This window comes from Hyposmocoma kahamanoa, unplaced genomic scaffold (assembly GCF_003589595.1).
Source record: "Hyposmocoma kahamanoa isolate Upper Pololo Valley unplaced genomic scaffold, ASM358959v1 93, whole genome shotgun sequence".
Lineage (NCBI taxonomy): Eukaryota > Metazoa > Arthropoda > Insecta > Lepidoptera > Cosmopterigidae > Hyposmocoma > Hyposmocoma kahamanoa.
Genome location: NW_020654810.1, coordinates 15773271 through 15795159, shown reverse-complemented (window position 1 = coordinate 15795159; position 21889 = coordinate 15773271). Strand labels below are relative to the sequence as shown.

Genomic DNA, 21889 nt, shown 5'->3' with positions numbered 1-21889 from the left:
TTATAGAAACGGAAAATTGATGTTTTCCTAAGGACAACTGATCGAATATAATCTTAACTTGTTGCTTAAGTTGCAAAGAACTTTCAGATGAATCAACAGCAATTAGTGTTTAATGTGTAATATACATATATGTATCATGTAATAATGATATTTAATAAGTTAACATTGATAAATATTAAATTAATGTTAACCCTTTCATGGACAGTAGGTAGTTAAATAGTACCACACACAAAAATATCCGTGCTTTTCATGCCGTAGTGCATATATTGATTCAATATAAAATATTCAATATACATATTTTTTTATTTATAACATACGTAGCTTACAATAAGTAAAAAAACATAAAACGGTGTCGCATAAACTTATTAACAATTTTTCTGTACACCGCTGCATATCATATTGCCAATAATAATAAACATAAAAACAGGGTAAGGAGATATTCCGCCCGCTCCGACCCGACTGACGCGAATTTTCACCGATAACTTTTATTATATATATATTTATATATAAATAATAAATATATATAATGTGTATGTATATATATGTAATGTATATATATATATATATATATATATATATATATATATATATATACATTACATATATATACATACAGTCATACAGACAACCTAACACAGTCATATACATCAAACTCAAACTCATACTCAAACTGCCTCTGTGGCCGAACGGTTACCATGCCGGACTGCCACGCAGAGGTCCCAGGTTCGATTTCCGGGCCGGCAGAAATAGTTGTATGGCCTACATTTATTTCTCTCGTGAGTTTGGGTGTAATTTGTGATTGTCTATGTGTGTGTCCATGGCACCCGCGACACAGGGTTTCCCTAGTGCGGGGCTATGTTGAGTGTGTGCGTTAAAAAAAAAACATAATATATGTATATTATATACAGAATATGATGATGGTTATCATTGTGACAAACAATTTAAAAATGCTGGGAAAATGCTAGAATATGCTGGATGACCTTCTGATGGAGTCTGGGAGAGCATTCCAGAGACGTATAGATTGGAGAGTGAAGGAGTCATACATGAAGCCAGAATGAAAGAGAGGTACAGTGAGAGTGAATTCATGGATTGAAGACGGAGGTTGTGAGAGTCCCCGAGTTATTGAAATTTACATTTTAAGTATTCTGGATAGTGAGGATTGAAAAGAATAGAGTACAACGTGCAGAGGTTTATCTTCTACCGACGTTGACGAATAGGGAGTCATTTAAGTTGAGACCTAAAAGAAGAAACATCATCAAATTTGCGTAAGCAGAAGATGAAACGGATAGCATTATTGAGAAGGCGATCCAACTTATCTAATAGATTTTCATTGAGATCAGGGTAACAGATATCAGCATAATCAAGGAGTGGGAATATCAGGGAGGTGACAAATAAGATCTTAGTACGAATAGGAAGAAAATTCCGAAAGCGGTTGAGAAAACGTAAAGAAGAAATAACCCTACGACTAACCTCGGACACCTGTGAGGACCAACTTAGTGTAGAGTCAATGTAGAGGACAAAGTTTTTAACACTAACGCTGAGTTGAACAGACGAGTTTTCAAACACTACATGATGGAGAGAACTGTGGTCAATCTTGGATGTCTGTTTAGATCCACCTACGATAATTGCTTAACATTTCAAAGGATCACTATAGCAGTGACCAACTGCGTCTCCATGCCCAACCTGATGTCTTCGATAACATTGAGTAGGGCTGTTTTCGTGCCGTGTTCTGATTGAAAAGGAGTAAGAAGGCTGTTAGAAAATGTGAAAGAAGATACTTGTTGATGAACAACAGATTCTAAGATTTTAGAGAGGAAAGGAAGAATAGAAATAGGCGTAAAGTTATTACAGAGAAAGGTATAATAAATGCCTTACGCCAAATAACCACCAGCTGGAAGGATAAGTTGATGATATGAACAATAGTAGGGAGAACGTGATCGACAATGTTGACAATGTGATGAGGTGAGCAGAGAGATTCTGCTCAACTCATTACAAATTTACTATGTAACTTGTCACTTGCTTTAATAGTGAACGAAAACATTTTGATGAAACTAGAATGTCGAAGTAGCAAAATTCGCATTAGATGAGTATCGTGAACTATATACACTAAAAGTGAGATCCGTGAGACTCATGATGTAATAAAAAAATTTTTTTTACCTAAGATCATAATAGAAATTACCAAAGACTACATTGGTTTTGAATTATTCAAAGCAGTTTATTTTTGTTTTATTTTTTAATTAGTAAAATCATTAGCCCAATGATAGATATATATACATCCATTTCAGTAAGCAGCTAATGCGTAGGCACTCGGAATATAATTCACGTGTCGTTTAATAATATTTCTTTTAGCAAGTGTTCATGTTTTATGACACATGAAAAAAACTTAATTCTGTGGAAAAGTAAAAATATGCTATCAAACTCATTGGTTCTGCTTGTAACTATCTTGGATTTAACGTCTATTATTTAGATGGAGTGTTAAAATTTCATATAAAGTCACATATTGTTGAGCGTTCATAAGTGCTATGAAAATTATTTAATATTAGATGAATATAAGCCGTAATATCTCTTACCTTCTTTATAAATTTAAAATTATATATTTATTGTTTGGAACAATATTGTTTCATTTTTGGACTATTTTTTTTTACTTGTCACACAAATTTCAAGATCTTAACTAATAACTGAGTCAGTCAGTATCAATTCATAGTTTTTTTCAGAATAAGTTGTAAGCTTGGTTTTTTTAAGAGACTATCAAGTTTTTAAACCTCAATTACCTAGTGTTCACGGTCTACACTGTAGAGCCTACAGGGATAGAAGTTCGAGAAGCTCGTTCGAAAATGTTTGTGTGAATAAGCACAGGGCCTATTTTCTACGAACTTGGCTTACACACCGTGCGCCTAGATGTACCATAACAACAAGAAGTAGAAATACAAAAGTAGATACTAAGGTTTATTTGTGTATTTGAAGTTTTCTTCCTATACTGTATTAAGTCTCTTTGGAATAAGGAAGTCACATATTGAAAACATCAGGTCACGTTATCATAATAAAGTCAAAGACAATAAACACATATCAACGTATTGTCATAAAATAAAAACAATACAAAAGGGAGATTGTTAAGAAACTCGCCTATACAAATTTAATGGAGATAATTAGCACAAACATTTAATTTTGTTTCATCATTGAGTTCCTAACAAGTTTGAAAATTTAAAGACATCGCACAGCTAAACTATACCTTTGCTTTTTGCAGTCCAAGAATAGGCATAATATTGTAGTAGCAGTAGAGCTCCTTGTGAAAGTGTTCGTCCAGGGTAGTATTGCCACCTTACCTATTTCTGCCACCCAGCAGTAATGTCAGCATTACTGTGTGTTCCGGTTTTGAAGGGTAAGGATGCTGGTGAAATTACAGGCACCTGGGACTTATCAACTTATGTCTCAGGGTGAACGGGCGCAGTGGAAGTGCCCCTCAAATCTTTGCAATTTAAAGCTCTGAGTGGCACTGTAACTGTTATGGACAGGCGTGTAGCATACCATCAGGTGTAAGACTTGTTCGTGCCGTCACTTGATGTTATAAAAAAAATCATGAAGTTACTAATATAGATAATATATTGTCTAGGAATATCACCAAATTATAACATTTTTCAATATTAAGCAAGCAGAGTTATAATTATCCCATTGAGTGATTGATGACAGCCGATTGATTTAAAATATAAATAAAAATGTTATTACTTTCCCTTAAACCTTAAATTTCGATTCCTTTAAAAAAGGTATTGATGGGATGTCAGTAACATGACATTTAACTTGTGAAACGAGTAATTTGACTTAATGAGTCTGATGACCCTTGGAGTGAACCGCAACAGTCCTACAATTCTTTTTTGTCCGTTTTTGTATTAAAAATGTAAGCTTTTTGGTAATGTCGTAACGAATAGTAAAGAATACCGAATTTCCGGTCACATGTGTCGCCGCATAGCCGAATATTTGGTCAATCTACTCGGCCTGATTAACGCACGTACGTTATCACGCTTATTAACTTTAGTTATGATGATAAATAATTTTGTACAATTATACCAAAAAGGCACTGTAATTTTCCAATTTTATTTATAACTTAACGAAGAAAGTAATAGTTTACTTCACTTCAATTTGTTCAACCTTGAAAAACTTAATTTTATTTTTGTTTGCAAATAATAAGTACTTCTTAATCGTAAATAAACTACATAATAAAAATAGTGGATAGTTTTCATTTGATATGTTACTTTTATCTCTTAGAAATATAAATAACCTTTCATTAGATTTCTTCGCGAATTCTTAGCAAAAAAAATGTAGTACTACATTTTCTTTGCTACATTACATTTTCTTTGATCTTTTGGACAAAGAAGCAGAAAATTGTGCTTTCGTGTACTTACAATGTATGTTCAGCATTGATAAAAGTTCATGACAATTCACTGTATCACAAGTCACATTTTTTTCTTATTTCTTCCTCCTACTTTTATGTATTCGATATTCAACCGAGTAATGAGTCAAAATTTATTATTCGTTCGAATAGCAAAAAGCCGAATACCGAACCGAATATTCGTAGCAACTCTACTTTTTGGTCTTTATTAATCTTTCTATTCAAACTTTCTGTTTCACTTGTTGTTGGCGCCTTTTTATGATGTATTATTGTTGTCATTCTATCATGGTTTTTTCTGCAGTTGTCTTTATACATTTGTACATTATGTTACTTGTATATAACTCTGTAAGTACAATCCTTCGATTGCTTTTTCATGTGTATATATTACTACAACAGCATGTATGTAGATAGCTCTTTGTATTCTTATTTATGCTACTTTGCCAGTAATGGGCAGATTGGTATAGCAAAAATGATTTAAAACTTCAAATGCAACGTACGCAGTTTAAACGTACATAGTTTTGTTTCTGTGATTTCTCTCATTAATTAATTTCTGCATAATTATCTATTTGTAAACTTTCGCTTACTTTTGCAACTGTATATGCTATTTGATTTTAAATACTTGTACTTTTAATTTACCACCGTTTATCTTTTACATAAATACATTGAAAAGTGAAAGCCATTAAATATCGTGACCAAATACTAACAGAACTTCAAGATACCCAGATTTTTAAAATTTGAAATAAATCTTTCGCCTTATCAGGGCGCGGTTATTTGCACAGGCTGGTTTCCGTACATTTAATGTTTGGTGATTTCAATCTGTTTTGTCGGAGTCAACATGTAGTGCCGCGGAGATTTTGTATACATGTTTGGTGAGGTAGTATTTTGATTATCTTTGATTATCTGTCTGGATTTTCTTAAGTGTTTTCTTGAGATATTTATTATTTTTCTAATGGGGATGACATATTCAATAGCGATCAAAGCCCCTAAATAAATAAAGAGTAAAAAAACTAAATGCATGTGCCTGTTTACTAGACTGCCCCGGTAGGCGGATAATGATTATGATATTAAATTATCTACAAGTGAAACAAATGCGAAATATCGTTTACAAATTTTGAACCTACTTACAAGCTCAGAAAGTGTATAGTATAACTTCGATTTTGGGGCATCATACACTTGTAATGAGTTAAACAAGCGTTAAAATAACAACACAATTCAAACGCTTATACATATAGTTATATTATGCATTAGCTATAACCAAAGCCGGCCTGTAGCGCACAATCAGGTATGGCCTATCAACTTCCAATTGCGACTACAAATGAAACTCGACTGACATCTTCGCTTTACCTTTGAAAAACAATAACGTGTGTTTACCCACACGGCTATTGAAAAACACGTAAAAAAATATTTTTTGTATGCAAATTATGATTAAAAGTTAGAACCTGTAACAGCGATGAAAATTTTCATCATTATCGAAACGAGATTTGTCTCGGCTGCCGCTATAAATTAGTTTTCTTGAAATTTTTTAGCACAGTCACAGTTGTCTCTATAAATTTTTTTAAGCACTACAGGTAACAGTTTCCAAAATGAGAACTGAATTGAAGCAGCCATTTTGCTTATTTAATTTTAATACTTTTTGCCTGTCGGTACAAATTGTCCAGGTTGTACTTCATCAAATCACATAAATATACGCTGTAAATGTCATACTTGTTGCAAATCCTTGATCAAATGTTCAACAAATAGGTCATCTTGGATGTCCCCTTCGGAGCCGTAGCGAAGCAAGCAATTAAAAAGGGCTTATCCTGAACCGCACAAAACTTTTTGGCAAACACAACTAAAGTTTCAGATCTTTTCCTTTGCATGTATTTTTTCACACTTTCTGAACCCCAAGGTATCAAAATTTTACATAGAATTTTCATTCAATTTTTTTTCAAAAGATCTTACGTTTTCATTTTGAATTATGAATTAAACTTACAACGCTAAAATTGATGAATCTTTACACATATAAAACTCATGCAAAAAATATTGGTTTCTCAATTTTTTATACTGCTTCGAATTCATCAAACTATAAGATATTAATTTAATATGGCTATGGGTATATAAATTGCATGTAAAATGATAGTATAAATTTCTAGGCTAACTCCCACTTAGCGTGTTCATGTTCCCGTGCAATATTCGCAGAAGGCGATTTAGGGCACGTATGACTATAACCGTTATAAAGATAGAGGCCCTCGGGCTGTAAAAGGTTCGCTACATTCCTAGTAAGTACTTATGAATTAAGTTCCATATATTAGATTTACGAGAACGGAAAAACTGTATTCAATCTGAGCAAACATCTTGGTTGACATTTAATAAACTAACTACGCATACTGGGCAGTTGCCATAATAATCGTAAGCAAATCGAAAGAAACAATCGACATTTTTAGCGAGTTATTAACACATTTTGTTTTATTATTTTATTTATTTACTAGTATTTATGTGGCCTGTGATATTTATTTTTATTTTATTATTTATAATAATACTTTAGACATTACGTATGTGTGTATGGTACGCTTAAAATGTATGCAACATGTAATGAGATAGATTCTTGTTTCCTTTTCTTCATGTCTTCCGAGGGAAGAACCATTAACCCTATAATACATGTTTTTACTTAGTTTAGGAGTTTACTGGTCTGTGTTTGAATGATGTTTTTTTCTAAATTTATAGTGTATTTGTAATATTTAGTTTAACTGTTGTACCCTTTTTTAATGAAATAAATAATTATTATTATTTTCTGGAATCAACGAAACAAGATCTACAACCCTTTAATTGATACATATATAGTTTTAGAGTTAGTATTTGCGTGGATGCTCTTTGGTTGCCACCAAATAAATCGCAAATGATTGCAGCTCAGTCAGCTACGCCTGGCTTACTAAGCTGCGATCGCTCTCCATATGGTACTGGCAGAAAACCAGCACAGTTTGACTTCTCTCGGTCTACAGTATTTATGCTGAGTCAGGGCCATTTCAGCACAAACTGTAGTCATAGGTACATCAAATTTTATTAGTTCTCACAGTATTTCTTTTTCTCGCAATGTGTGTTTTATATAAATGTGTATTAAATTAATAATGTACGTTCTTCGTGCTTTTATGTTATATGTTGTGAAATGATTGTAAATGTTTTGTTTCTGTTTGTGTTTGTGATGAATAAAATCTATCTACTTACCTAACCCAATAAGCAAATTTTTTATAAACTATTTAGTTTCTTTTTTTATATATCTTTTTGCATAACAATAAAAATCAGCGTAATTGATATTACAAAAATCTTGTATTTGGGTTTGCGGGAAAAAAATGTGTTAGAAATAAGCAGTACCTTTTGTTTGTGTTTTCCTTGTTAATAAATGTGTTTTTGTGTTTTCCTGTGCATTAAATGATTAAATAAATAAATAAATAAATAAATAATAAGTTTAGGTGCAAATATTTTTAAAGTTATGACAAGGAGGGCGGCATAGTAGTAATAAGTTACCGTTTACCAACAGAAAAAATTGCGAAGAAAACTGAAATGAACGATATGCGCCCATTTACAAAAAACACGACAGTACAAATCACAGCATAGTGAATTAAATCGACCTTGGCTTTGTGTATCAGATCATTTTATTCGATTAGAAATCGAAACGTCACGCGTCTTATCGTCTGTTTCACGGCTAGCCGTGCCGTAACAAATCTAATAAAGCTGAGCCCACTTCTGAGGTCTTCGTTTTGAGATTTATGTGTCAGGAACTTGTCAGATTCCGATCGTGATACTTAATTAAACCGCGTACAGACTGAAACGTCGTATTTACCACATATTTACCCATAATGTGATTTACTTATTTATTTATTTCATTTTACATTTTTAGGGAAACTAACAACTAGGTATTTATATAGTTACAGAACTAATGGCCAATTACAAGTTTCCACAGATAAGTTAACAGTTACATTTTACGTTAGAACTGTACACAAACACTGAGAAGAAGAAAAAATCGAAAAGAGAAATTCTAACTTGAATTACCTTTTATGGAAAAGAATGAAAAAATTGATTACAGAGTACCTAATCGCTTAAGTTGGTCCGACGAAGTATTAAAAAGTGAATATCGTGCTGCCTCACCACTCTGTTATAGCACTCACTTGCTCTAATGAAGTAGGAATTTCGTCTATAGTTTACTTTACACCCAAACGACACCACAAATTACACCCAAACGAGAGAAATAAAAGTAGGCCACACAAATATTTCTCCCGGCCCGAGAATCGAACACGTACCGGGTGGCAGTCCAGCATGGTAACCACGCCACGGCCACGGAGACAGTTGATTTATTTCCGCTGACTATAACAGATCGTCATCCCATTAACAAGCTACTAAGAGAAACTAAAAGTGTAAGTGTCGATAATTTCTAAACTTGAATTGAAATTATTTCAAGTTTAATTTCCTCCGATAATTCAAATGACACAGGTGTCGGGTGCGCTTCAGTACTGTTAGAAATTATATCGTCATGCGGAACTATGTGGCCATTCGGGTCTTGTTAATAAATCGTTCATGTTTATTCGACTGTAAATTACATGAATATTTATTTAATTGCCTAACGACTACTAAGTAATTTCCTTAAAACCCTGTCTTGCATAGTAATTAGACAAGTGCGACAGTAGTAATTTTACTAAACGTTTGAAAGTTGTTAATATTTATTTTCATGCAATAATCGAAACGCTCTTTTATAATGCATTCAATGTTTATTTTTTATGTTTATTATGATTACTTTAATAGTTCATTATGAAATAGTGTGTTGCAAAATACGTCTATTGGATGCAAATGCCACACCCATAACGGTGAACTTCATTTCAAATGGGTCGACCGCGGCGCGGGTCGTGAACTTATCATTCTATTTCGATTGTCCACTTTTATTAGCTTGAAGAGCGTTTGTGATCTAATCATCACCTCTTGTTGTTTGGTGTCTGATGATACTTGAGATAAAAGTATCATTGTCGTTTAGTTGTGCTAGATTTTTGCAAATTATTAATTTTTGTTTCAGCTACTCTATTGGGGTCAGAATGCTTCGTATCGGAGCAATGTACGTTAAAAGTAGCCTACAGTGCGTGTCTGGAAGGTGTCTGCCGTTGTACAGATGGACACCTACAGTTCAGGAAGCATACTTGCCTTTCTCGTAAGTGTTCATAATTTTTTTTTACGAAATATTTTCATCTAATTTGTTTACTGAATACTATTTCTTACTACCGTGACTTTCTACATCAAACAGCTAACGTATTAGCAATATCTACAAAGAAATCATTTTCGAAACGTTTTTATTTGTTTATGCTTTTTTCTAAAAAGTGGAAAGAAGAAAGTAGACAATGAAATCGTTTACGGAAATCATCATGACGCCTCAATGAGACAGATTGTGTGTCAGTGATCAATAATCGATTAGCACAGTTGCTTTATTTGTCTCTTAGTGTTAATGACGGTAACCGTTTATTGTATTTTTATCATTTTAGGTGCAAATAATATACATTAAGAGTGTAGGCCATTCTTTCAATTCAAATTTATAACAGCAAAAAAAATATTATAGGCTAAGATTCTTCTAAACCTTTTGATCTAAAAATCCAAATAAGGCCCACTGACTATTGGCCCACGTAGATTGATAATTGACCCAACGCTCCATAAGGCCTTGTTAGAAATACATAATGTATCGTATCCAAAGTGCAATAAGTAAGTAAAGATATGATACTTGAGATCCAGAATTACATCCTAAAAGTAATAATGTAGGATATAGGTAAAACTATACTCTCGGTTTCGTCCTATAGACGCGACGTCGCCATCGAGTCAAGGTAATTCGGTCACGGACGCACTTATTGTGCGGAAAGAAATAACCCGTCGTGTCATTCTATAATTTCTATAACAATAAGATGAAAGTCAAGATTACAATATCAGTGTCAAGCAAACCTTTTAAGGAGTCTTTCTCTACTTTATTCGGACATTGCAAATTTGCTTGCCAAATCCGACGTTTCGAACGGCAAGTGTTGCTGCGAAGACACTTTCTTGAATGACCATTTGCAGAAGTCATAAATGAAATGTCCTGTACGCAAGACGATAGGACTTCTACCGATACGTATAGATTTAGAAATACATCGTAATACTTATTCACTTGAATTTATAAAGTAAACATCAGATATCATTAGCCAAAATCACAATAGATATTACGATTTCTTGAATGAGTATTGTACACTTGTTTCGAGCCTGTAATATACACACAAGATTTCACCTAAAAGTTGTAGGTGATGACGAACTGTTTTTAATAAATATTAAAATTAAATAATCAGTACAGAGTACTAAAAAAATCAACCTCAAAACTACGTGGAATTACATATAATTACCAAGTTTCATTGAAATTTCATCCCCTAATTTCATAAATTCGGATTCGTCCCTTAATTCGTCACTATACGGGACTTGACACAGGAGATAGTAAAAATCGGTTTTCGCTACTCAAAGTATATTGAGAGAGAAAACGCCTCGAATTGGGGAATAGCAAAATCAACCATTAAAATAATTGCTCCTTATAATAAAATTTAGGCGCTGTTTATAAAAATGAATCTTCATGCGTGAACAGCCACCCTTAGAGGTGGATGATTTTCTTCAAAATTAAATAGAACCACTATGGAGGTACCCTCTTTCCGACGAAAAAAGAATCATGAAAAGCAGTTCACAAATACCGGAGTTATCGCGTAACATGCATACAAAAAAAACATGCAATCGAATTGAGAACCTCCTCCTTTTTTGAAGTCGGTTAAAAAAGATTTTAAAGATTCAAAATTTTCCTGTCCAATTGAACGAATGAACGTGTAAATGATAATGGTGCTTTAGTTGATAAAATTATCAATAGTACCCACCAACCAATCAACCAACCCACTATATAAGCCTCTCATTTATTGTCCCTATAACGTAAAGCAAACGAGCGTCATTTCCGAGAAATATCTTTGTGGCCGCGTGAGAAAAACAAGGTGATTGTAGTATCAAATCCACAGCAATGGCGGCGTCTCGTGTGATGTGAACCATTTTTATTGCAGCCCATCACGATATTTTACTGTGAGAAGTATGCCTATTTACTATAGGTAGACACAATTCAGAGCCAGTAGTGCGTAAAAAGTAACCATAGTGGGACATTCTTATAATTTTAAGTGTAAAATTGAAACTGTAACAATTTAGCCGAAGTTAAGAATTAACAGATCAAACGAACATCTTGAAGTGAAGTTCGATCACACTTATGTGAGTCGCATTTTAGTAAGGATTACATTTATGGATCACTTTTATTAAGGATTGTAGAATTTGTGGACTGTTTTAAGAAGTGACACACTTATTTTATAACTTTACATTACTCCACCGCCACGACATTTTTAACTTTCGCTTCATCGTCACGAAAATAATCCGGTTTAAACACTGAAAGAAATTAAATTCTAGCGATTAAAACGGCTTGTGTGTAAAAAAAAACTAATAGCTATAATAAATACAACTTTTATAAAAATATGATGTTGGTAATGGATCATCCTTTTTATTACGTTGACACCAATTAATAACCGAATTCGGAAAGAGGAGGTTCTGAATTCGACAGTATTTTTTTGGTTTTTTTTTTGTGTGTATGTTCCATGATTACTCCAACGTTTGTGAACCGATTACGATGGTTATTTTTTTATTGGTAAGGGGTTATCTCTGTAGTGGTTACATTCAAATTCGAAGAAAATATTCTACCCCTAAGAGTGGCAAATTGGAGAATGAATCAGGTTTATTAGGTGAACCGATTTCAATAAAACTTGTCAAAGAATATAATTTAACAAACTTTTGTGCTCGTTATTTTATAAAAAAGTGTTAACCTGTTAGTAAAAGTAATAGGCGTTTTTGTTTGCTTATGATCAAAACCAGTGGCTCCATAAACTATTATGGTAATTAAGCCAGTTTAAAAGAAAGTGTGGAGAATACCGACAGTAACTGGAAAGTATGCAAATCTGTAATTGTCTTGGCACGAGAGCCGATAGGACGCTACGGATTGAAGAGTTATTGTGGAAGGGAGCTTCATCAAGATTACATCGAAGATGCATCGAAGTTAGACAGACAGAAACGATCATTCAGTTTGTTTACGCCATGTCACGCAACGAACAAATCATGCGCCTGGTGGTGAGCGACATGCCTGTCCACGACGGTTGCATTGCCACTCAGACCTTTAAATCACAAAGATTTGAGGAGCACTGCCACCCCGCCCGTCACCCTGAGACATAAATTGACAAGTCCTATGTACCTGTAATTTCTCCAGCACCCTTAACCCTTTAAAACCGGAACACAGTAATGCTCATATTCCTGTTTGGCGGTAGAAATAGGTAAGATGGCAGTACTTCCCTGGCAGAGCTCTTACACAAGAAACTCTACTGCGTATTGTATTTATGCCTTGATAGTTGAAATGTTACGTCTAAGTCAGAAGTCCATGATAAGAATGAAATAACTTTAAATAGTAATTTATCCATAGTAATCCTTACGTTTGTTCTCTTATACATCGTCACTCCCATCAAAATTCTTGAAATCATAGTAGATCATCTTCATTTCCTCATTGTAAAACTTTAAAAGAAATTGAATTATATAGTTATATTCCCTTTCTTTTCCTCTTTATCGTCTCTTACTATAAATTTTGTGGACCGAGCCTTCAGCATTCTCATTTCGCAAAGACTAGGCTACACATTTGTACCTTTCGAAACCAACATAGGGTTCTGAAATGTTTAAAAAAATTTATTGCCCTATATTCACTAGAAGTCTTAAAAATTTACTTAAAATTGATGACACCATTTGCCTCAATGTTAGACACGGTTAAAAAAATGTTCCATTTTCCTAATTTAGATGGAAACAAAAAAGTGTAAACACGAATACTTATTATTCATGTGTTTGCATCATGCAATGTTGTAATCCATCGCAGATAGATAGTAGCTTTGTTAATGTATGTACTATATACGTAATAATAGAGGTGCGTTAGCGTGTTAACTTTTATGTTCCTGATAAACATTTACTGGCCAATCAAATTTCCATTTATCAGCGTTTAATCATATTGTCATATCGAATATATTTTGAATGAGAAATTTATTGTAAGTTGAAAACAACGTATTGATCAGTTTTATAAACCTTCTCCAACATACAGTATTTTTCACTATCTTTTCTTCACATTTATCCTTAAGGGAAGCTAGAATATTTTAAACTTATCTGAAAACACCCAAAGACCCACACCGACCTGGTAAATAAACTGTTAATCTCGGTAAAGAATGAATGATAGAAAGAAACTTTATTTATTTGACTATCACAAATGACACCACATAAAAAAAAAACAAAACATCAGAAAACGAATAAAATATATATAAACATAATCAAAACATTCAAACGTAAGAGTCATTACACAAAAATAAATAATAACAAATCAAAATCACAAACAAACAAAAATTTAATTAAATTAAAACACAGACTATTTACATAAACATAATGTAAGATACTAAGTATTATAAAATTATTTTCTATAATGCCAACTCCGGTAACAAAAGGATAACATTATAACATGACAACTATCGATATTTAAAAATTAAAACAGTGAGACATTTAGATCGATGTAGAAAAACATAAATACAACTGTACCTCGTCTATTAGAGCGTACGATATCATACCGCTTGGCCATAGGTCAGTGTCCAGGAAATTACAAGGTACCAACAATTTGAGTTTAGAAAGTACTTGACACTTAATAATCGTATAAGGGATCTTATAATCCGTCAATTTCACTACATTACTTACAACTGACCAATTAATATTGTTTATTTTTATTTAAGTTAGTACAGTCATTAAAGTGACTTAGTGCTTGTTCCTGGTACTCAAGATTTTTGCAAGCATTAAAAAAGTTGTTAATTTTATCCACAGCTGCACCCCCAGGCCACGTCTGCTATAGTAACGAACATTGCCGACTGTGGGATAAAGAAAGCCATTGCGAATTTGTCATACCCAATCTCTTCGGACGATGCGCATGCAGTTCATTATTCAAACAAGTTGGAGATAAATGCATACCTCAGAAAATAATACCGTCAATTGCACAGTCGGAAACACACGAAGGTACAATGATAGTTCAGTCAACGAGTGAACCACAAAAGCAATCGCAAATAAATTCTAATATTAATTCAGATTTTAACCCGCCTAATACAAATATCGACACAGATGACATTGAAGCTATTATACAACCAACATACACGAGTAACGATGCACTAAGTACAGAAGAAGATAGTCCTTTATCGCAAGTGTCTATGAAACTACCTACAGCTGAGCCAGCGAAGATATTGCCAATTACAAATAGAAGGGATGGTGAACCTAACGAGACGCTAAGAGACGATATGACAGCCAATTTACATGCAAACGACCAGCCTGTTTATAGAGTTGTTACCCAACCAACAGTGAATATTAAGAAAAAAGACGGAACGACCAAGGTAACACAGACTAAACCTCACAAACACGGCCACCCAAAGAAATCTACTTTAAAAGGTTTGTATCTCGATGATCTTGAACAATCTACCCAAGTAAGTTGTATGGATAATTCTTTAGCTGTCTTTCTTCAATGGCTCAACTTTGATTTCCAGACAAATATCGTATTCGTACGGAATCGACAAAAATCGATCTGGGACCATCGTCTTTAGGAATGCCCTGTCTGATAGATACACAGTGCCAACAGGTGGACCCACACACGCGGTGTGTCAACAAACGATGCGACTGTGCATACCGTAGTAATTCCACATCTGCCTGTTCTACGCGCAATCGAGGATGTCTACCTGGAACTTTTCAAGTAAGTACCGTAAAATAGTTTTCAATGTGCATAGGTATTATATGGTTAAAATGTCCTTAAAAATTGTTTTTATTTTCTATACTTATAACTGATGTATTGCATATAATATAATATCAGGCTTATAGTTATACCTCATGCACCCTTGATTTTTAAAACAGACATATGACAATAACTATGACCATATTAATGATACCCTCTCTAAAGTAGTTTATTGATTTAATGCTAACAATTTAAAATCGACTAGTCCAAGCATTGAAATAAACGGAGAAAAGTTAGACCTTGTTAATAAAGCAGTCTACTTGGGCACTCCCAAGATCCCAAGATCACTATCTTAGATAGTAAACTTCAATGGTTTCCACATATCTTCCCTGGCCAGCAGATTAAGCTCTGCTGCATACGCAGTCCGCAGAATACGTGAGCTTACCGATGTTAGTACTGCTAGACTAGTTTACTTTAGTTACGTCCTACGGGATTCTCATGTGGGGTAAAGCGGCAGATTTTCAAACCATATTTGTATAGCAAAAACGAGCGATTCGTTCTGTGTACTGTCTAGGCTCTCGGGTTTCTCAGAGAAAAATTTAAGGAGACTGGTATCATGACTGTGGCATCACTGTACATTTACTCAAATATTTTATATGCCCGTAAAAATATACATAATTTCAATAAGGAAGAAGATATCCCTAATATTAACCTTAGAGCTAAGTCCAAACTCGTGGTATTACGATTTCATTCAACCAAGGTAAACAACTCTTTTATGGGGAACTGTATTATACGTTTTTACAAGATTCCGGAGCATATATTAAGATTATCATTTCCTAAGTTTAAAACTACGTTAAATATATTTTCATTGAAAAGTCATATTACAAAATTGAAGACTACGTGTTATAGAAAGATGTATGGAAAGTCGACACGGCTCCAGAATCAACACAAATTTGATTCAAAGTGTATTCCATAGCATTTAAGTTTATTTGAAAAGAGCAATCACTAAAGTTTCTTGCTCGTTCTTCTTAGGGAAATCAGCGTAGTGAACGAGCAGTATCTTAATGTAATGTAATGTAAATGTGATGTTTTCAAGTGTAAATTTATTTTACCTATGGAATAAATTATCTTTATCTTTGACTTCATCAGACAATGTTGGTATTTAGAGAAAACAAATCTATTTCATCGTAATGCATTCATTCCTCAACGGTACTGGCATTAGGATTTATAGAAAGATAAGTTCATTCTATAAATCCTAAATGGCAGATCCGTTGCCGTACTAATTAATTAATTAATTGCCAGTATATAAATAGGGCTTCCATCCCGGGAATCTCGGTTTCGAAAATTTCGACATTCTCGACTATTTTTGGCTTTTTCGAGATTCGAGACTGATGTTTTCAGTCTCGCGACGTATTAACATATTATATTAAAAATGTACGCAGTATGTTTTTTATTCTGGTTACATAGACATGGCAACACTGCGTTTATTATAATCTGTGTAGACCTTAGAGGATGAAAAAAAATAAAGGAACCAATAGTATATGGTGTAGACTGAAGAACGATATAGGTGTACCAGAATCTCATGGTAATAAATATTTAAAAAATCGAACGACTTTCACCTGGCAATGGTAACTTGTCTCATATCATTCAAATTATTACTTGTATCAAATGGCTGTCTGCTAAACTTTTGTCGCTTCAAAATAACGATTTTGTAGCAATAATTACAGAGAATCCTTTTCAATCTCAAGCAAAAAACATTGTAATAATGTCTGTCGTAAAATCAGCGACGAATTAGGTGCATCTAAAATCTGTGCAATCACAATTCACGATTTAGAACGGGGTCTCAATCTTGCTGATTAGTAAGAGTAAAGAAACAGGATCTTTGAAATTTTAACGGATCCAAATCAATGTAGGTATGCGGTATGTAATTTTTGTTGGTACTAGTCGGCAAGACTACAGTGTGTAGACAATAATTGGTATAAAAAGGTAATATTAAAAATATATAAAAGGAAATAATAATAGCGTAAATGAGAGTTACTTCAAACTGCAAACGTAATTATATCTATCACCCACAACGTAATTGATATATTTTTTCTACATTTTAAAATGTGTCAGAAATTTCTTACCTTTCTCACACACAAATTCATACAGATCAAAATGCATGCATGTTCCTACGATATTGTTGTTGCTCACCACAAATTTATCTAAATGCCATCAGATTCTGATAAAGCTATAGTAACAAAATCAGATCCTGTCTGTGTCTGTTAAACCGTATGAAACGCCCCCTGTTTCTTATGTACCTACTCACTGTAAAAATGAAAAATATCTTTATCTGAGTTAATAAAGAATTTGATTAAGTTATCATGTTTTTACTGCCTTAATGCCTAGATAATTACTACTAAATCTATTTTTCAAACAGTCTCGAAACTCGTTTTTCTCGAAACGCGTCTCCGGAAAAAAAATATCGAGACTGCACTGAGTCTCGATATTTTTTTTTCCGGGAACGCGAAAATTCAGCGAGGCTGAAATAAGCACTCGTACAGTGTAAATTGTTAACACCATCACAATAACATCTGTACCCCACAATAATTTTAGTGTCGTTCCACCGGCACCTGCATCAGTTGGTACTTCGTCTGCAACGGTCGCAAGGACTGCCCCGACGGCTCTGACGAGACCTGTCAAGGTACTGGTAAAGGTAACTATCTGATGCACTTATTTGTATAAACGCACCCTATCTCTTCGCTTCCATTTCGATATTAAATGTACATTTACGAATTACAATCGAGTTAGTACCGCACCTTCTTTACTAATATAGATGAAGAATAAAAATTCTGCTACTAATATTACAATTAATATAATGTTAATTGAGACAGTTGTGTCTAATATTAATGAAAAATTATGTATTGCATAAATAATACATAAATAATAACAAATTTGTTTTTCTGAATAAATTCAGATATGCAAATATTTAGCACAAAAACAAATCTTATTTCCTAAAGTAACAAAATGCGAAGGAGACTCGAATCTGAACTAAATCAAGAGATGATGTGTCAGGCTTCCAGGTTTCTCAACTAGCTTTGACAAAGATGAATTGGTTAAAATTTAATATTATAAAAAATGCAACAAAGAAAACAAGTATGTAAAACAAAATATGTAGGCGTGTGTGTAACTGTGAGTGCTCTTATAAGTGTCAATGTGTAGGTGGGAATGTGTGTGAACGATGTTGTTTGATTCATGTTAAACATTTCTACATTTTCGTTTTTTTAATTCCTAATTTTAAGTTCGTAATCGTTAGTTTAATTGACTTTTCAGTTTATTTAACATATTTAAATGTCAAAATAATTTATTTTATACTTCAGAGTTATTTGCAATATTTAAATTTTTTATTCAATATACGTGGGACACACTATAAGTTTCCGGAATGAATAAGAAAAAAATACTACAAATGATCAGAAATGAATTTATAGGTTCGCATAATATTCTCCGTTAGCGTTAATGCACTTTTTCATACGAATGAATCAATTTTGAAAACATTTATGTCACTCCTCCGTGACAATCTCTGAAACATATTTTTCATACTCTTCGACAGCCTCTTCAGGTGATGAAAATCGTTGACCGCGTAACTGGTTCCTAATTTTTGGAAACAAATAAAAGTCACAAGGTGCCAGGTCGTGACTGTACGCGGCATGGCTCATAAAGTCAACGTTGTTCACCTTCGAAAATTCATTTGTCTGTCTGGCTGTGTAAGAACTGGCATTATCGTGGTGCAAGATGATACGGCTTTTACAAAGTTTGTCAATAACTTCCGCCAAACAAATGGTCGTGCACCAATCACTATTCTCGGTACAACGATTCTCCAAAGCAACAGTAGCCACGTGTCCAGTTTTATTAAACAAAAGAAACAATCATCCGCTTAGAGGCACTTTACACGCGCGCCACTTTGGTTGGTTTCGACTCATCTCGAACGACCCATACGCTCGATTGCTACTTTGTTTTGAGATCGTAACTACAAATTCATGTTTCGTCACCTGTTACTGTGTCCCACACTAAATTTGACGCCCCTTCGTTGAATCTGGTAAGCATGGCATTGCATCAAGTGACGCGATCCGTTTTTTGAGCATCAGTGAAATTGTGTGGGATCTACCGAGAGCACAGCTTTTTCACACCCAAATGTTTGTGTAGTATTGATTGTATTTGACTCGTGCCTATGCCTAAAGATGCCCAAATCTCATGGTGTGTCACATGCCTGTCTGTTTTGAACATACGGCGCACAGCATCGATGTTTTTATTGTTCACAACAGTGGACGGACGACCATCACAAAATTCGCCATTGAGATTCACACGAACACGTTTGAATTCTGCAAACCAGCAATAAATAGTCGTCTTGCATGGTGCTCCATCGCCAAAAGCAGTTTGAAGCCGAGCGAAGCTCTGCTGAGCTGTTAAATTACACTTAAAGTCGTAGAAAATCATGTTACGAAAATGTTCACAAGTTAAATCCTTGGTAATGTAGACAAACAATTTCTAAAATGACGCCACAATGTAAAAACCAGTGACAGTCAGATGAAACAGACTGTATACTACAGCCAAAGAATTCCATTTTCAAATGTTGTAGTAACTTTTTAAATATTGTTTATGTAAGTGGCCAGTTTCAGAAACTTATAGTGCGCCCTATGTATTATATCGAGTTTAAGAAATAATTAATTCTAGTATCTACTTTATTTTAAATTCTAATAATGTATTTTTTTCAGTAACACCTGTACATACGCACTAATATAAGATAAACGCTTTCACCGCCGTATATACTTGCTTATAGACACATTACGGGTGACGGTATGAGTTGTATACCTACTATTGCACAGATTTTATCCCGATCATCAGTTTATGTTTATGTTTTCTATGCCATTTCCAGATGGAACTGGCGAACGTTGTCCAATGCATGCATTCCGATGCGGTGGTCCTGGTTCACCTTGCGTCTCTCGAGGAGCAAGGTGTGATGGTGTACCACAGTGTCCCGGAGGCGAAGACGAACGGAATTGCAAAGCTACAAGACGTAAAGGGTAAGAGTTAGGCATATTTTTAAATTACTGAATTCATTAGGGCGGTTTTTTTTAACTTAGCCGTGCTGACAACGCGCCCACGAAACGTAGTCTCATATGTCTAAATTGTCTGGTCGCTGAGGTCCAAGATGCTGAATTTTTTTACGATAACATTAGCAAACTAATTTGTAAAGCAAATATAGCGTATGAAATATGTATATAGTGCATTGACCTACCAACAAAATAAAAGTCAATGATATAGTGTAAGTAATTAGCATGTAAGAATTTTGCTTGTAACTGTAACTTTACATTTTATTTTTATAAATAAATAAATAAAGCTGAACATTCATTTTTTACCAATCACTGTGAATATCGATCAAAAGGAATTTAATTCTCAAATTGTGGATGCTAAGGTAGATTCCTTTGTATATGGTGTCTTTTGAACGTTAATAGAAAACGGAAACGACGACCGATGCATTAAAAATGTTTGAAAGTTTAGAATTATTTTAGAATTTGCATAAACTTATAAGAAAATTAGCAGGTAATCTTAAGTAACATTCATGACGTCTTTAACTACAATGTACGGTTGTTACAACAACGTCATAGCTAACTAAATGATGTAATAAAACTTTTCGTCGCTTAATAATCAGTTTCAATTGCGAATTTCAGATGCCCTCGGCACACTTTCCGATGCGGTTCAGGCGAATGTTTACCCGAATACGAATTCTGCAACGCTATCGTTTCTTGCAAGGATGCTTCTGATGAGCCACCGCATCTTTGCAACGAGCAGTCCAGGTAAAAATTAATACTCATTAGATTGTCCGGAAATACAAAGGTGGAAAAATAAACATCTGTTTTCCATCACATTATTCCGCAATCCTTGTGTTTTGGTAACTTTCGAGATACCTACTTAAGTTTTTTCTTAGTAAAAGGAGTAAAAAATGTCGACTACGCTGATTAGGCCAATAAAAATGAAACTAAATAAGATATAAAAAAAACCTCTTATACGGGGCTGTAGATATCGTTTTACTGTTTCCAGATACGTTATTATTAACTCAATTTCCCTAAAAATTTCGATTATGCTAGTTATAAGAAGGGAAGTATTTGTGTTGATGAGTGGAATAATGTTATTTGGTATACTGTAACTGTAGAGTAGACACTCTCTGCTCACGTTAAATAGGTACTATAACAAATTAAATGTCAATATGTACTTTGAACAAGTCTGTATTTGAATACGAAAGTAGAGTTCGGTACCTGGTCTGGTAGCAAGACTTGCAGGACAAAAAGCGGATTCAAATATTTTGAAGAATGAAAAATGACAATATAGCGATCACATAATAAACACCCACGACTTTAGATATCTGATGATTACAAAGACTGTAGGCATAGAACACTTTTGTCAAGAAATATCCACTAAATATTCATAAGAAATTATAAAACAAATTCTTAGAATAAAAATGATATAAAAAGACATTTATTTCTCCACCGCGGGGGCAGCGGAGAGGTTATCTTCGACTTCTACCGGCTAAAACCCCACGGTGGCCTTTTCGGGTGCCTAGTGGGAGGGATCCGGGATCGACTTTGCTCACCGGAACCTCACAGCACCTAGAGGAGCTACGTCCTCCCCCCCCCCCCCCCCCC

General features: G+C 34.1%; 1 protein-coding gene across 2 annotated transcripts in view; it reads left to right on the top strand.

Annotated features, from left to right (window-relative positions):
* The window catches only part of LOC113237501 (low-density lipoprotein receptor-related protein 2-like), a 78996-nt gene that overhangs the window by 47489 nt on the left and 9618 nt on the right, over positions 1-21889 (top strand). The window contains exons 3-8 of one of the 2 annotated variants that reach the window (XM_026473999.1): positions 9423-9554; positions 14321-14932; positions 15028-15230; positions 17805-17892; positions 20122-20269; positions 20918-21043. In XM_026473999.1, coding sequence (XP_026329784.1) covers positions 9423-9554; positions 14321-14932; positions 15028-15230; positions 17805-17892; positions 20122-20269; positions 20918-21043 — 1309 coding nt within the window. Of the gene's footprint in view, positions 1-9422; positions 9555-14320; positions 14933-15027; positions 15231-17804; positions 17905-20121; positions 20270-20917; positions 21044-21889 lie in introns of both variants that reach the window. The other variant, XM_026473998.1, reaches the window with a different exon arrangement.